This window comes from Ammospiza caudacuta, chromosome 23, assembly GCF_027887145.1.
Source record: "Ammospiza caudacuta isolate bAmmCau1 chromosome 23, bAmmCau1.pri, whole genome shotgun sequence".
NCBI classification, from domain to species: Eukaryota; Metazoa; Chordata; class Aves; order Passeriformes; family Passerellidae; genus Ammospiza; species Ammospiza caudacuta.
The window spans coordinates 7,576,845-7,594,565 of NC_080615.1; the positions used below are offsets into that span (position 1 = coordinate 7,576,845).

At 43.0% G+C, this 17,721-nt stretch overlaps 1 protein-coding gene across 1 annotated transcript in view; it reads left to right on the top strand.

Annotated features, from left to right (window-relative positions):
* Window positions 1-232: 232 nt before the first annotated feature.
* SIK2 (salt inducible kinase 2) overlaps window positions 233-17,721 on the top strand; it is a 36,164-nt gene continuing 18,675 nt past the window's right edge. The window contains exons 1-4 of the mRNA XM_058819010.1: window positions 233-445; window positions 7,007-7,123; window positions 8,017-8,080; window positions 12,943-13,104. Of these exons, the coding sequence (XP_058674993.1) occupies window positions 296-445; window positions 7,007-7,123; window positions 8,017-8,080; window positions 12,943-13,104 (493 nt within the window). The 5' untranslated portion in view covers window positions 233-295. The remainder of the gene's footprint in view (window positions 446-7,006; window positions 7,124-8,016; window positions 8,081-12,942; window positions 13,105-17,721) is intronic.

The following is a 17,721-nucleotide window of genomic DNA, read 5'->3' on the forward strand; positions in this document are numbered from 1 at the left end:
TGCCATGTGCCGGTGTCCCGGTGCCGGTGTCCCTGTCCCTGTCCCCTGCCATGTCCCGGTGTCCCGGTGCCGGTGTCCCTGTCCCTGCCACGTCCCGGTGTCCCGGTGCCGCGCCGTGCCGGGGCGGGCCGTGCCAGCGCGGTTGCCATGGCGAGGCCCCGCCCGCGGTGACGCGCGCGGTGACGCCGCTCGGTCGCTCGGTGCCCGCTCGGTGGCGGAGGGGGCGGCGCGGCCCCGGGGGCGCCGCGCGGAGCCGCAGCCGGAGCCGCCGCCGCCGCCGCCCCCCGAGCCCAGCATGGTGATGGCCGAGCCCCGGCGGCCCCCGGCGCTGCTGCCCCGCGGGCTCGGGCCCGTCCGCGTCGGCTTCTACGACATCGAGGGCACGCTGGGCAAGGGCAACTTCGCGGTGGTGAAGCTGGCGCGGCACCGCATCACCCGCAGCGAGGTGGGCACGGCGCGGGGGGCGCGGCGGGGGCCGCGCGGGGCCGGGGCCGGGGCCGGGGCCGCCGCTTTTGTCCCTTCCGGCACCTCCCGCGGGGACGCGGAGCCCCGGCCGCCGGCCGGGGGGGCTTCTCCCGCTCGCATCCTCCGGGCGAGGGCAGGAGAAGGCGTGCGAGGCCGCGGGGGGATGCCCGAGGATGTCACCCGCGGGATGTCACCGTCCTCCCCTTCGGGATGTCAGCCCGACGGTGCCACCCCTGGGATGGTGGCATCGCCCCAGGGTGGTGGCATCGCCCCAGGGTGGCACCCGAGGATGCTCCGCTGCTGCTCCAGCAGCACTTTCTGCTCCCTGCGAAGGGTCAGACCTTGTGCTGGCCTGCCGTGGTGCCCTGGGTATTTTGGGGTTTCCTGACCCGGGCAATGCTGGGTTATGTGTTTCAGCAGAGGAACTTGGTGTGTGTGTGTGTGTGCGCTGAATTCTTCAGCACGGCATCCTCCAACTTCACCAAATCCAACCATTTTTAGCCCCTTTGTTTCACCCGCCCCCGTGTATTACCCGGTGATTATTGTTAATACCTGGCGCTTTACCTAAAACAGAAATGATTGTCAGTCTGCCTGGGTAAAAATGCAGTCGTGTTCACTTTAAAAAAAAAAAAAAGGAAAGGAAAAAAAAAAAAAAGAGGTATTTGATGAGAGAAATGGCTCTGGAGGATCAGCTTCCTCTTCTGTTTTAGGTAGTTTTAGTTGCTACACCTAGAGGTGAGCTTTTTGTAAGGCTCTCTTCTGGTCGCTTTCATTGTTGACTGAAGAGGTTCCTGCTGCTCTGTACTTGACCAAAGTCATTCAAAGCCCGTCCCAAGCACGGACTGGAAGTGAAACAGACCCGCTGTTATTCAGAAGGGCTGCAGGTATCCATCACCGTGAGCGTGTGCGCGAAAATCATCCTCGGGGAATGGGAGCATTCCTGAAATCTGGAGCTCAGCTGAGCACGGCAGAGCCCTGGCTGTGATTGATGAGCTCTGCATCGCAGGGACTGAAACAAAGTTCTCCTCTCGCCTCATTTCTCAAGTTCATCATCAGCTCGGTTCCTTCTGAGCCCTTCCTTGCTCCTCGAGCGGTGCCAGCGCTGCCTTTCCAAGTTTGGGGCCATGTGCCAGAATTGCAAATGCTCCGCTTGAAGATACTCGCTTGTCGTTGCTCCTCAGCCCTCGTTTCTTTGGCAGGCTTTGTGATGGAGACGAAAACTTTAATCTTCGTTTTTATTGTCGTTTTAGAGAGCCTGTTTGTTTAGCATTGTTGGAAATAACAACAGAAAACACAGAGCTTAAAAAGCTCCCCAATTCCTGGATGGTTCTTTCATCTGTGTCCTAAGGAACTGCTGAATTCTGGTATCCTGAATTTTTTTAAACCAGCTTTTCTGTCCAGGCTGCAGCCTTTTTATTTTCCGTGGGATTTTTACAGCAAATTTGCCTGTGCTGGAGGATTTTTTTTTTAGTCAGCTCTGACTTCTGCAGCGAGGGATGCAAGAGTGTTTTTCTGGAACTGAATTGCTGACTTGGTTGCTGGAAGTATTTACACAATCTTTGAGGAAGGGGAACCCTGTTAAGATCACTTCTGGTGATGTCAGAGGAAATTAATTCCAGCCAAATACTCTTTGGAATAAGCACTTCCAGCTTGGAGCAGCTCACCTGATTGTTGGGTCCCTGAGCGCCCAGAGTGGAAATCCTGCTTGGTAATGACTCCAGCCTGAAGGGTCTGCATATTTCAAGATTCATATAAACTGTTGCTTAAGTTCCAGGGGAAGAATATTCAGTTTTTAGGTCTGGAAGGGCTGTGCTGGTGCACCCTCAGGGCTGTGCTGCAGGAGGATGCTGTGATGCTGCTGAGGTTTGCTAAAATCCTGTTTTAAAAGGGCTCCTTGTCAAAGTTTCTCTTGAATCTCCTGGTTTGAACCCTTTAGATTCACAACCTGTTTGTTGTTGGGATTTTCTAGCACTGGCACTTTGAAATTGTGTTTTATATGATTCTGACCTTTAAAATATTTGCTTTTTTTTTAACACAACTCTGCCTAGCCAATAACCATCAAATTAAAAAAGATGGGCTCTTATTACCTTGAATGCAGCACTTATGGGTTGTGTACAGTCCACCCTTTCTATGGAAAGACTGCAGGTGAGAAAATAAAATTGTTGCCATAAATTGTGAGCAGAGGTGGAAATTAAATGGAAACAAACATGAAGCAGGAGAACAGCACAGGGTGTGTGCAAACAAAATCAGAAACCAGAACTTGAATTAAGGCAAGTTCTAAACAACAATACAGAAGTGTGAAAGTTGGGAAACGTGGGATTAATAAAGATATTGAGTGATAAAGATATCATGAATAAATCAGTTAATTAAAGATATGAGGAATAGAGGTGCTGCCTGACCCTTTTTACTGCCAGTCCACCCAGGTGTGGGACTAATAAAGATATTAGGTGATAAAGATATCAGGAATAAATAAATTAATTAAAGATATTAGGAATAGAACCTTTTTACTGCCAGTTCATCCAGGTATGGGACTAGTAAAGATATTAGGTGATAAAGGTATCAGGAAAAAATAAATTAAATAAAGATACGTAGGCATAGAGGTGCTGCCTGACCCTTTTTACTGGCAGTCCACCCAGAGAAGGAATTAATAAACAAATTATTAAGATATCAGGAATAAATAACTCAAGATATTAGGAACAGACCCTTTTTAGTGTCACCTCACCCAAGGGGAATTAATAAAGATATTAGATGATAAAGATATCAGAAATAAATAAAATAAAGATTGTAGGAATAGAGGTGCTGCCTGACCTTTTTTAGTGCCAGTCTTCCTGGAGGGGGATTAATAAAGATATTAAATGATAAAGATATTAGAAATAAATCAATTAATGAAAGAAATTAGGACTAGAGGAGCTGCCTGACCCTTTTTAGTGCCAGTCCTCCCAGAGGGGGCTGAACCCGACCTTTGCCTGCCTTGTTTGGGTGTTTGGTGCCATTTGAGTGGAGGCCACGTGGCTTTTTGCTGCCACGCTCCATCCTTGATCCTGCTGCCCAGAAATCCTGTGATCCCAGGGCAGCTCCTGCTAATGAAGCGTGGAAATGAGCAGAGATTTTCCTGGGGAGGAGGAGGAGGAGGAGGAGAGCAGGGAACGGGAATAATAATGGGAAAGCTGGGAGAAGGTGGGGAGATTTGATTCTGGTGAAATGGGATGGGGATGGAATAGGGAAAAGGTTTGGGGTGTAGGGAAAAGGGAAAAGGTTTGGAATGTGGGGAAAAGGGAAAAGGTTTGGAATGTGGGGAAAAGGGAAAAGGTGTGGAGGGTAGGGAATAAGGAAAAGGTTTGGAATGTGGGGAATAGGGAAAAGGTTTGGAATGTAGGGAAAAGGGAAAAGGTTTGGAATGTGGGGAATAGGGAAAAGGTTTGGAATGTGGGGAAAAGGGAAAAGGTTTGGAGTGTAGGGAAAAGGGAAAAGGTTTGGAATGTGGGGAAAAGGGAAAAGGTTTGGAGTGTAGGGAAAAGGGAAAAGGTTTGGAATGTAGGGAAAAGGGAAAAGGTTTGGAATGTGGGGAAAAGGGAAAAGGTTTGGAGTGTAGGGAATAGGGAAAAGGTTTGGAATGTAGGAAAGTTGGAAAAGGTTTGCAATGTGGGGAAAAGGTTTGGAGTGTAGGGAATTTAGAATGTAGGGAATAAGGAAAAGGTTTGGGATGTGGGGAAGTTTGGAATGTAGGGAATAGAGTAAAGATTTGGAATGGAGGGAAGTTGGAAAAGGTTTGGAGTGTAGGGAAGTTTGGAATGTAGGGAATAGAGAAAAGATTTGGAATGGAGGGAAGTTGGAGAAGGTTTGGAGTGTAGGGAATAGAGAAAAGTTTAGAATATAGGGAAGTTTGGAATGTAGGTAAATTGGAAAAGGTTTGGGATGTAGGGAATAGGGAAAAAGTTTGGAGCAGTGAAGGTGCTGCTTGGAAAAAGCGGGGAATTTGGGAACCCAGCCCTAAATTCTTGATTAACCTCTTCCCCAAGGATTAATCCCCTGCAGAGGAGCTCTGCTCGCTGCTCCCCAGGGGAAAATCAAACCTGGCTCTCCTGTGCTCCCAGATGTGCCTTCACCTGGCTGCTGTTGCAGGGAATTTGTGGTTTTCTCTGGTAAAAAGTCTGGAAAATGAGCCTGCAGGCCCTGATTTGATCCGTGGCACCAGCTCAGGTGGGCTCAGGTGTTTGCAGAGTGAGTAACTCCAGCAGAGACAGCAGCTCCCTGTGCCGCACAACAGAATATGGAGTTTTTCCAGACTGCAGGAAGTTGTGTTGGTTAATTTTAATGCTTTTTATCTCTTTTAAGAATGTCCTGGGTTAACAAATCTGAATTTCTGTAACCTGCAGGGACAAAGCTCTGTTTGAATGTGAATTTGTAGCAGGAGGTTGTGTTGTGGTTTTGGTGTTTGTTTGTTTTTGTTTGGGTGTTTGCTTTTTGCCTTTGTTTTTCCTTTCAAGAATTAAATGAATAAAACAAAAACAATGGAAAGTGACAGTTGGAGTAGCTGAGGAGCAGAAGAACTTTCATCTTTCCTTGACAAGCATTTCATCCTCACTCCTTGGCAGCTGCAATTCCCAGATGTCAGGGGAGGATTGAGCAAACTCCCATTCCCTGGGCCCTCAGTGGAAGGGGGAAGGAAATAAGAAATAAATGCAGTTCCTTGGGCTTTTAAATGAGAAGAAACCATTAAAACTGCAAAGATGCCTTGGAATTTAACTCCTTAAGCAGCAAAACCTGGTGGCAGGGGGAGATCAGGGATTCCCTTTTGGTTTTCCTTGTCATGTGAAGGATGTGCTGACATTGTATCTTGAAATTTGGGGGATTTTTGTTGTTTGTTTCAGACTGTTGCCAGTAATTGTTGGCAAGCTGCATGTTTAGGAACAAAACACACTTTTCACATAGGAAACTGCTCTGTGCCTTGAAGGAGCTTCTCCACCTCTAAGAATTACATCCCTTTTCCTGTCATCAAGAGACAGCTGAGCTCCAAAAGGAGCTGCTGAGTTCCCTGCTCCTCCCCACGTCCTTGGGAAGGCTTTGCTGCATTTTCAGTACTTTCAAGTGGTTCTTCTGTAAAATCCTCCCCTGGTCCTGGCAGGATGAAGGTGCAGAATGAGCTGAGGTGTTTGATCTGCATTTGAGTGGAGGAGCTGCTGCTCTGCCGTGGTTTATCCATTTTATGGATAATTTAATGCACACTTCGAGTTGTATATTTTCCTGGGGAAAGAAAAGGGATTTTTAAAGAAGGAAATTCAGAGTGAGCTGAGGTTAACAAATAGTGAATTGCGAGCTCAGGTGGGCCCACAATCAGTGTTAGCAGGTATATCCATATTAGCAGGTGTATCCATTTTATGGATAAATTTCATGCACACTTTGAGTTATATATTTTCCTGGCAGTTGAGGAAAGACAAGGGATTTTTAAAGGGGGAAATTCAGAGTGAGCTGAAGTCAATAAATAGTTAATTGTGAGCTCAGGTGGGCCCACAATCAGTGTCAGCAGATAATGAGGCTCACCTCCCGTGGATTTCTGTCTCCAGCAGCTCTGCCCTGTTCAATAGTTTGTGAAATTCTCTCATAATTGGAAGCATTAGTGGGACTCTCATTGTTTGCTCCTGCTCCAGCGTTAGCACAGTGACGTTCAGGCTGAATAAACACCATTTCTATATTCAGCATCTTTAGCATTTTTACTCTTTGCATGTGCAGGGGCTGAATTTTCCCTTTCTTCTTGGTTTCAACTTTAAATTTCTTCTGTTGGAGCTTTTTAATCCCTTCAGCATCTAGAGTTATCTTCCCTTTGCATTTATTGCTTAAAACAAGGGCAGCAGGGCCAGGATGTGTTTTGTGAATTAGCTGAGATGTGTTTCCAAGGTTTGCCTGATAAATTCATCAGCAGAGTTTTTCCTCTGAAGGGATGAACTGCAGATCCCCTTCTGTAACAGCATCTCAATTAATTAAACATGTCACACATGCAACTGTGCATGGATCCCCTTGGTTTTTTGTGGAGATCCCCAAACAATCCCCACTGGATTGTTTGTGTGAAGCCAAGTTTTTCTCCTAAAATATCATTTTGTGGGACTCAGATTTGTCACCTTGACTCCAGAAATGGGCACCACTAAGAAGATTTAAATCACTGCAAATTGTTGATTTAGGAGCACCTGGAGCACTGGCTTCTCTCACCTTTTCTGAGCCTTCCATTCCATGGAAAATCTGGGGTTTTTCCATGGAAAATCTGCTTTTTCTCACTGAGAACCTGCCATTTCTCAAAGAAAACCAGGTTTTTTTTCACTGAAAACCTGCTTTTCCTCCCATGCTGCTGTGGGTGAGAGCCCTGCAGCCCCTTGGAGGGACCCCAGACCCTTCCAGTGCTGCCCTGCTCTATTTTCCAGCCTGGGATTTGCATTTCAGAGCTCCCCAGAAAGCCTCCAGTGACCTGGGGCTGCGTTTTCCCCTTCCCAACGAGGGTGAACTCACCTTGGGGGAGTTTTTAAACCTCATTTTTGCTCTTGGTCTGCAGGTGGCAATAAAAATCATTGACAAATCTCAGCTGGATGCTGTGAACCTGGACAAGATCTACAGGGAGGTGCAGATCATGAAGATGCTCGACCACCCACACATCATAAAGCTCTACCAGGTGGGCTCAGAGGGGCTTTTCCCCTTTTTTTCCCCTTTCTTTCCCCCTTTTTCCCCCTTTTTTCCCTCTCTTAGCTCTGCTGAACAAAAATGAAGATCCCTCTTAAGACCAGTTCAGCTTTAAATTCATTTTATGCAGAAGAAACTTTGAAAATATTTCAAAAATAAATAGTCTTTAATTTAATGGTCTATTTAAAAAATCAAACTGGTCTTTAAAATATTGATGTGCCAGGTAGAGATGGAGCTTAAGGAGTTGAATTTGCAATTTATAAATTTGCCATTTATTATTTGATGATATCTCCCCTCAGTTCCTTTCTGAATTAATGACACCACTCAAAAGTGGCAGAAGAGAGGTTGAAAATATTTAAATAAAGTCTGAGGATCAGCAGGATCACTTGGAGGGAGGGTGGTGCTCACTCCTTCAGTGCCTGGCTAAAAATGCATTTGATAAATGATTAAAATTTGATAAATTATATTTTTAAAATTCAAATTGTCTCCCTGGTTTGCTTTTATTTGTGAGCAGTCCCTTGGGACTTTCAGGCCAATTCATAAATAAAATGCAAAATCAAATTCCCAAAGCTCTTGCCCATGACAAGTTCAGCTGCTGCTGGAATGTTTCTCTGAGGTTGTTGAAATAAACCCAAAATACCTTGAAATTGTCCTGAAATCTGAAATGACTCTTTTTGAACTGGGGGATTTTTCTCAGTGATTATTTCTCAGTGATTATTATTTGATCATTTTGTTTGCACACATTGGAAGATTGTGAAATTCCAGGTGTGAGGCAGAACTTTCACAGCTTTAGGAGAGAACCATAAAAATAAAGATTCTTTTGGGTGGTTTTTGGCTTTCTTGGCTTTTCCCACGAGCCCTCATGTGTGATTTCTGCATCCACAGGTGATGGAGACCAAAAGCATGCTGTACCTCGTGACAGAATTTGCCAAAAATGGGGAGATTTTTGGTAAGCAGGAGAATATTTCCATGTTCAGCCTTTCAGTGCACTCCTGGTGTCTGTGTCCATATGGGTCTGTTCTTAGATTTCGTATTTCTGTGCGCCTGCAGAGCTAAAAACCTTTTAGTTTTAAATTCTATTTCCTCTGTTTCAGTTGGTCTCCACTGCCTCTTGTCCTTTTGCTGGGGTTTGTCTTGGGACAAAATCCTGCTGCTTTGGCTGCGAATCCAAAATCACTTCTGGCTTCTGTTTTATTATAATATAATTTAAAATTATATGAAATTATATACATATATACACATTGTATGTATAATGTACATTATTTTATCTATTCAATGTGTATTATATAATACATATAGATTGTATGTATACAATATATATTAAATAATACAATATGCATTATATAATATATAATATGATAATTATATTATAATGTTATATAATATAAGATAATATATTATATTATAGTATATATAATATATTGTGTACATTATATGTATTAAATAATACATATACAATAAATAAATATAATATAAACATAATATCATAAATAAATATATAAATAATATAATTATACTGAAAATAAAGTTAATTTTTATTATTAATAATAATGTTTTAATTTTATTAAATTTAATTTTTATTATTATATAATATAAATATAGAGACATATATTTTAATATTTTTAAGTAGAATCATGAAAAAATTCAATTTTCGTTATACAATATATATATAATTTTATATATTTTTATATATATATATATATACACTTTTTAAAATAGAATTATAATAAAATTTTTAAAAAACCCTCAATCCCTGCTGTAGAAAGGTGTATCCAGAGGGTGACAGTAGGCTTAGACAAATGTAGAAAATTTGGAGCTTTCCTGGCTGGGGTGGCTTTGCTATTCCAGCCTCTCAGGATGCCCAGGGCTCTGCAGCAGCTCCAGCTGTGGCTCTGTCCCAGCAGGTCCCTGGTGTCCCCTGTAGGGTCCCTGGTGTCCCCTGTAGGGTCCCTGGTGTCCCCAGCAGCTCCTGGTGTCCCCTGTAGTGTCCCTGGTGTCCCCTGTAGTGTCCCTGGTGTCCCCAGCAGGTCCCTGGTGTCCCCTGTAGGGTCCCTGGTGTCCCCAGCAGGTCCCTGGTATCCCCTGTAGGGTCCCTGATGTCCCCAGCAGCTCCTGGTGTCCCCTGTAGGGTCCCTGGTGTCCCCTGTAGTGTCCCTGGTGTCCCCTGTAGGGTCCCTGATGTCCCCAGCAGCTCCTGGTGTCCCCTGTAGGGTCCCTGGTGTCCCCTGTAGTGTCCCTGGTGTCCCCTGTAGGGTCCCTGATGTCCCCAGCAGCTCCTGGTGTCCCCTGTAGGGTCCCTGGTGTCCCCTGTAGTGTCCCTGGTGTCCCCAGCGGGTCCCTGGTGTCCCCAGCGGGTCCCTGGTGTCCCCAGCGGGTCCCTGGACCGTGGCTGCTGTGCCCAGGGCTGGCGCCGTGCCCATCCCTGTTTGCCCTCTGGTTAATGCACAACCCCTGGAGCTGCAGGAGGGACAGGGCTGATCCCAGAACCAGGGATTTGCTCTGGGTTTGGGATCTCTCAATAAATCCTGGCAGGGCCAGAAAAGCCAAGGCCAGCTTGGCTGCATGAATGATGGAGAGGATGAAACAGGAAAGCCTTACCAATACGATTGCCTGGCAAAAGATTTGGAGAATAAGGAAACTATAAGTGAGACTGAAATGAAAGCAAGCTTTGAGATATTTTAGTTACTAAAGCACTGGAAAACAATGGTGAGGCTGCTGAAGGTGATCCCCTTTTGATGGAACAACACCCTCTGCTTGCAGACAGGCCCAAGGGTCAGAGCAGACCCTACAGCTTGGCAGAAGGGGCCCAAAGAGGAGTTTTTAGGGTTTAAAATGTGACACAGGATGGTAATGTAATGATTCTTATAGGCTGCATGGAAATGCTGCAGGATTTGTATCTTGGACTAGATTGGTAAGGGAGAATCAGAATATTCAACACAGAAGAAGATTTGTGGTGTTGTAATGGGAACCTCGCTCTCTTACCCTCCCATCCTCTCCACCCCTCTTTTCTCTCATTCCTGCTCTGAGCTGTGGCTGGCAGCTCCCAGCAGGGCCCTGCACTTGGCCCTTTGCAATGAACCCCAAATTCCACGACCAGAAGAGATTTATTGTATCATAATGGGAATAAACCCTGTTTGGCAGCTCCCAGCAGGGCCCTGCACCCACCCATGCCCTTTGCAATAAACCCCAAGTTCCAAAAGGTCCCTGCACTTGGCCCTTTGCAATGAACCCCAAATTCCACGACTAGAAGAAGATTGATTGTATTGTAACAGGAATCTCGCTCTCTCATCCTCTTTCCCACTCTCCTGCCTTGTTTCTCTCTACCACTCTCTTTACCTCTCTCTCCCTCTTTGGGGCTGCTCTGAGCTGTGCCTGGCAGCTCCCAGCAGGGCCCTGCGCTTGGCCCTTTGCAATAAACCCCAAATTCCAAGCCCCAGCTTCAAAAATCTCTCATCTCCATCCATCCTGACCATCCTACCCCCCGTCACTCCTACCATGAACTCGTGCTGCATTGCCAACCAATGCTGGATTAACAGCTCAGGGCTAATTGAGTTTGTGCCTTTGATATCTGACTTCGCCTTGCTGTCATATGATTTGTCAGTCACTCTGTGCCTGAGTGATATTTAGCTTGCAAATATTATGATCTCCCCTTACTGCCAGGCTTTTGTTTGTTCTTGTGCTTTGCCAAGTGAAACCAGCTGAGAGTGTGTGAGCTGGGGTGGGAGCTCTGAGCTGAGCTGCAGCTCCCACAGACCAGCTCTGACCACAGAGAAGAGTTGAAATTGAAATATTGCCAAAGTTACAAAGCCCCTAAATGATATTTGAATTAAAAATCCTATGAAACACAGGCTAACAAAGACCCAGAAATGGTATTTTAATTAAAAATCCTATAAAACACAGGCTAACACAGTCCCCTAAATGATATTTGAATTAAAAATCCTATAAAATACAGGCTAACAAAGCCCCTAAATGATACATTAATTAAGTCCTGTAAAACACAGGCTAACACAGCCCCCTAAATAATATTTGAATTAAAAATCCTATCAATCACAGGCTAACCAAGGCAGGTTTGGAGCTGTGCTGGGCAAGGTGCTGCTGCTGGGATCTGATGTTGCACAAGTGCTGTAGAAGATAAAATTAATCACGCCAAAATTAATCACGCCAAAATTAATCACTATAAATTGAATCACTATAAAATTAATCCCAATAAAATCTCTGCTCTGGCTGCTCCTTGGCCATTACCCGCATTATTTTTGGGGTGTTCTGAACCCATCCCAGCCCTGAATTTCTGATTTTTCCCCCAAAACAGAGCTCTGAAGCTGCTCCCTCAGCCCAGCTGCTGCTGCTCCCCTTGTTTTTGTTCCTGAGGATAAATGCAGGTTTTGGTTTCAGGGCTGCCATTGGTTTTTACAATGTAATCAAATATGAAAACAAAATGTTCTCTCTGCCTGTGACGCAGTGGAGAGGAGAGAGAGGTCAGCATGGGCACCTTTGGGGTGCTGGTTTTATTCCCAGAAATTAAAAAAAAATACGTTTATCCACCACACAGCCTCTGCTGAGGCTTCAAAGGGTGAAATGTGATGTGAAACTTTAGAGGAATTAAAGCTTGAAGTGTTCAGGATGGTGAAGTAAATTATTCCAAGTGTTCCCCATGAATTATGGTGTGGAAATATTGTGGAAATATTGACCAGGTAGCTGCAGAAGAAGGAGCAGAGGAGAGTTTCCTCTTTTTTTCCATTTTTTGGAGGGTTGAGTGGGAGAGCAACAAGTTGGAAACTGGTTTGAGTTCCCTTCTGCTGATTATTTGGGAGAAATTAAATTTCAGTGTTGTTGCTTGCTGCCCTGTCCATTTAAACCTGAATTATTTGATTTATCATGATTTGAGTTCCCAGGTTGTGAAAATATTGACCAGGTTGCCATAAAAGAAGGAGCAGAGAAAAATTTCCTTTTGTTTTTCCATTTTCTTGAAAGGTTGAGTGGGAGAACAACAAACTGAAAGTTGAAGTTTCTTGGTGCTGATTATTGGGAAGAAAATATTGAGTTTCAAGCTTGTTGCCTAAATCCATTTAAACCTGATTTTCTTGGTTTCTGCTGCTTTTATTTCTCAGATTGCCATGAGTTCTAATGTGAAAATATTGTAAAAATATTCTAAGTTTAAAAAAATATAAGTAAAAAATACTGAGCAGGTAGCCATAGAAGAAGGTATATTAAAATATTATAATAATAATATTATAAATAAAGATAAAATTAAAATATAATAATAATAATAATAATAATAATAATAATAATAATAATAATAATAATACGAACTATTATGCAAATGAAAAATATGAAACTATGATAAAAATATTGACCAGGTAGCTATAAAAGAAGAGAAAATTTTCCTTATTTTTTCCATTTTTTCAGAGATTTGGCTGGGAGAACAACAAGCTGGAGGCTGATTTTACGGGGGAGAAAGCACCGAGTTTCATGATTTTTACTTGCTGCCCAGCCTGATTTAAACCTGATTTATTAGAGTTCTGCTTCTTTTATTTCCTAGATTACCAAGAAAATATTCTTAAAAATATGAAGTATTAGGAAAATATTATGCAAATGTAAATATTGACCAGGTAGCTATAAAAGGAAAGAAAAATTTTCCCTATTTTTTCCATTTTTTGGCAGGTCGGCTGCTGATTAAGAGCCTGGAAAACTTTGATTTTTGTTGTGCTAATTTTTTGGGGCGAAAGCATTAAAAATAAGCGTTGCAGCCTGCTGTCCAGGCTGATTAAAGCAGATTTGGTTGATTTGGGGTGATTTATTTGTATTTCCCAGATTACCTGGCCAGCCATGGGCGCCTGAGCGAGGCCGAGGCGCGGCGCAAGTTCTGGCAGATCCTGTCAGCAGTGGAATATTGCCACAGCAGGAAAATCGTGCACAGGGACCTCAAAGCTGAGAACCTCCTGCTGGACAACAACATGAACATCAAAATAGCAGGTATAACACTTGATATTTATATAATTTTTAATAAAATCCCCCTTTGGTGCTGCCTGAGATTCCATTGTGGTTTTTCATGTGAATTTTTCCATGGTGGGTGTCAAAGTCTGTCCAGATTTCCAATATTAACTTCCAGAAAAACAAAAAAAAACAAAGAAAAATTATTTCATTATAAACATTTTATAATAGTTATATACATTATACATATATTATTAATATATATTATTATATATATTAATTATATATAATATATAGACATTGTAATATATATAGACATTATAATGTATCTGGACATTATAATAGTTATAGACATTATATATATATTATATCTATTATGTATATATAATTAATATATATTCTATATATTAATACTATATATAATATATACATTATTATATAGAGACATTATAATAGTTATAGACATTATATATATTATTAATATGTATTGTTATATATATTAATTATATATAACATATATAGGCATTGTAATATATATAGACATTATAATGTATCTAGCCATTATAATAGTTATAGACATTATATATATAAAATATGTATATAATTAATAGATTATATATATTAATTATATATATAATATATAATATATATAAACATTATGATATATTTAGCCATTATAATAGTTATATACATTATATATATTTTATATATTATTAATATTATATATGTATTAATTATATATAATATAGAGACATTATAATAGTTATAGACATTATCTATTATTAGTATATATTATATATATTAATAATATATATTGAGACATTATATTATATATAGACATCATAATGTATATAGACATCATAATAGTTATGGACATTTTTTGTGGCTGTCTTTAAAGCTGCCAGATGTTCAGGGTAAAACAGAGTTAATCAAATAACTTCTTTTAACATTAAGGAAAAAAAAAACAATAACTCAGAATGGGAGCTTATTGATTTTTTTTGTTCCTTTTTGCATGCATGATTTCACTTTAATTATAAATTTAGACACAGCAGATGTTGCTAGCAATAGAAATCATTTTCATTACAATTCCACGGATCCTTCCATGCTGACTTTAGCCCAGAGAGGCTGGAGATGGGTAAAATAGAGAATTTCTTGATTTGGGGGAGTGTTGAGCTTCAGCCTTCAATAATAGGGGAGCCGGAAGGGAAGGAGAGAAGGAAGGAGAAGGAATTTCCCTTCCTCAGGCTGAGAAAGGTGAAATAGTGAAACATTTCTGGATTATTTTACTTTTTCACTTCCCTGCTGGCATTTCTGGCATGGTGGAAGGGTTGTGGCGCCTTCCCCAGGTGGGTTCAGCATTGCTGCTGTTTCTGGGGTGCTTTTCCTGTGCTCATTTCTGATTTCATACTTGAACCCACCTCCAGCAGCAATCAGAGCACCTGAATCATGGCTGAGAGATAATTGATTCACCAGGCCAGTTAATACTGAATAAATCCCAAATTCAGTCTGAGGGCTGCCAGTCACCTGCCTAACACAGGAATTCAGATTTCCAGAGTGACTTCTGCTTGTTTTCCTCTCAGCTCCTGCATCCTGAGCTTTTCCTGCCCAGGATGTCCTGAGCACTGCAGGGATGCAAATCCCCTGGGAGAAATTACCTCCAGAGCATCTCAGGAGAGCCAGGGGCTGTTCTGGCATGGGGAATTCATATTTAAGTGTAATTTGGGGCAATTTCAGCTCTTTTCCATAGGAAAGGCTCTGCACCTAAAGTTCTCTCTCAGGAGCTCCACCTTGGTTGCTCCCAGTTGAACCAGGGGCAATTTCAGAATTTCCCTGCACACTCACCTGATTTTCCATGCTGGACTGAGCTCCTGCCTTGTGGAATTTGCAGGCAACCCCAAAATGGGAAGAGATGAGAATCTTGACTCCATGATTCAGAGGGCTGATTTATTATTTTATGATATATACTATATTATAAGAAAATGATGTATTAGAACTATACTGGAAATGGGATGAGGAGATTCCACCAGCTCTGTCCTGCTCCACTTCTCCAGTGCACGGAGTTAATTACAGGTGGGCTGTAAATGAGCCCATGAACTGGTTCCTCCATGGATCTCAGTCCTTATCAGTTGATAAGAGCTCTCCATGTCCAGCCTGGCTGCTGAAGGAGCTGGAGGAAAGTTCAGGCTGCTGGAAGCTTTGCAGTGATTTGTGCCGAGTCAGTTGTTGGGATTTTCATTGCAGGGGAGAGGGATGACGAACTGCACTGGGTTTATCTGGGGTTTTTGGGGTTATCTGGTCTGTGCAGATCCCTGGAACAGCCTCTTCCAGTTGTTCATCTTGCTCACGGCTCATTTATCAGGCTGGGGAAGGACAGAGGGCAGCCAGGATCCCAGCTCTGATAGCTGAGGTTTTCCTCTGGTTTCAGGTCGTGTAGGAATTGAAAAAACAGCACAAAAACTGATGAATTCTTTTGATAAACTCTTCTTAGCTTCCAGTGGGCCTCTTGGTTCTTTCTGCTACTTCCAAGTTTTTTTATTGAAGTTTTTTGCTCCTCAAGAACACAACAGTTTTTATCACACACTGAAACATGCACAAAGTCACCTCTGTATTTCAGCCACCAGGAGAATAAACTAACATTCAAAAGTGGTCCAAAACCTGTGGGTTCATAAGATTGCCACCTCTGATGCCTGAGGCTGGACTGAAATCCAGTTTTGGGTTAATATTGCTCTACAAGGACAGGGACAAGCAGAATTTTAAGGATCTTTTCTCTCTAACTGGACAACAAGCAGAGGACGAGTAAAGAATTTGAGGTGAGAGCTTTGATAGGTTTTTTGTAAAAGATGTGAGGTAGTTGGGATTAAAGCCCTTAAATGATAGTGTAAGTAGGAAAACTGAAGGTATCAATGAGATAAAATGTCCATTAGAAGGGGGAAGGTGAGGAATTCCCTGCCAGGTTTAATGTGGAATTTGTGCTCAGCATTGACAAGGCAGTTCTGCCTGGTTATTCCCAAAGTTCAGCAGCTGCCCTGGTGCTGTGTCCTTTGGTTTTTGCTGCTTTTTGAGGGCATCATCTGAGGCATTTCAGCTCTCTCTGAGCTCCACCTTTGCTGTGCAGCCAGAAATCCACCCATGAAACCCAAACCCAGATCCAAATGGGGACCCAGCTCCCGTTTTTGTCCTTGCAGCCCCAGATTGAGGTGCTGCAGGGAATTGTGACGCCCTGCAGCTTGCAGCAGCCCAGGTAGGCAGGGACTGTTATTCTGAAGGAGGCTGGAGCTGCTGCTGGACAGGGAAATGTGCATTGACGTCAGGAGAGGCTGCTCAGCACAGCCCCTGAAGTGGGTCAGGTTTGCTGCTCATACCTTGCCTTTATCAGCACCTCTGTGCCCATTATCTGCCAGGCTCACATTTCTCCTCCAACAAAAGCTCCCTGTGGCTCTCTGCAAGGCAAGGCAGATTGAGTTCTGCTCCTCGTTTTAGGAGAATGGATTAATTATAGCTCTGGAGCTCCTTCTGGGAGGCTTCTGGAGGCACCAGGGAGAGGCTGTGCCATCCTGCTGGAGGCTCAGCAGGAGCTGCGGTGCCTCTGCCATTCCTCACGTTGCACATGGGGCTGAAATCTCGGGCTGGTTTTCCCATTTTTAAGGGGAAAACAGATCCCACTGGCGTGATGTGCGCTCGAAAAAATGATACCTTCGAAATTCAGGATTATTCTGAAGGGGGTAATGAGATTGAGAAACCAAATACCACAACTGTGCAGAGCCAATATTTGCAGATTGCACAAACACAGGGTTTATTCAACTGAACACAATGCTGCAAATGATGGCCTTTTTTTGGGCTTTTTGTTGTTTGTTTTTTTTATATATTTTAACGTGCAGATTCAGGAAAATGTTAAGGAGATCACTCCATTATATAATCTCAGTCTTCTGGTAATGAGCTCAATTTCAGTCTTTTTAGAATTCTGTGGCTGGCATATGTTTGTTTCATTTTGGTTTTTTTGAGGGCTAGCACATTTTTTCCCTCAAATATCAGTGATGTTTTCTCTGGAATGAGACATTTTTGGGGTTAAAAATGACCACTTTGGATCCAGAATGGCTGTGACAGATCAGCAATGGCAAAAGAGGAACAAGGTGGAAGAGGGAGAATGAGAGACTGATGATTTTTTTGTGCTTAACTGAATCCTGGCCACTCCAAAAAAGTGGGGCAACTCAACTGACAGTGCAGTAATTAAAAATTGAGGAAGCCCCATGGAGCAAGCATCCAGGATCCTGACTAAATCCTGATTTTTTTTTTTCTTTGAAAGGGTTTTCATGGATGTTATCCATGCTGGAGTGCTTACAAATTGTTTCCCAGCCATTTGTGTGGGGAGAATAATGGAGACAAAAGGGATGAGCACAAGAAGTTGTGTCCCGTAACAAATAATGCTCATCTCCCCCACCCAGGGAATTATTTTGTCCAACAGCAGAGCAGAGTTGGATTTTTTAAAGCTAAGAGCCAGCTGGTGACATACAGAGCACTGGTTTTCATTCCTGTATTACATGAAATAGCCCAGTGCCACTCAGGAGGTGTCTGGCAGTGCTTTGTGCTGCTGAAATTCAGATCTGAAGGATTCTGGTGTTCCATTGGTCATGAAAAGGGAAGAAATTGGAGCTTTAGAAG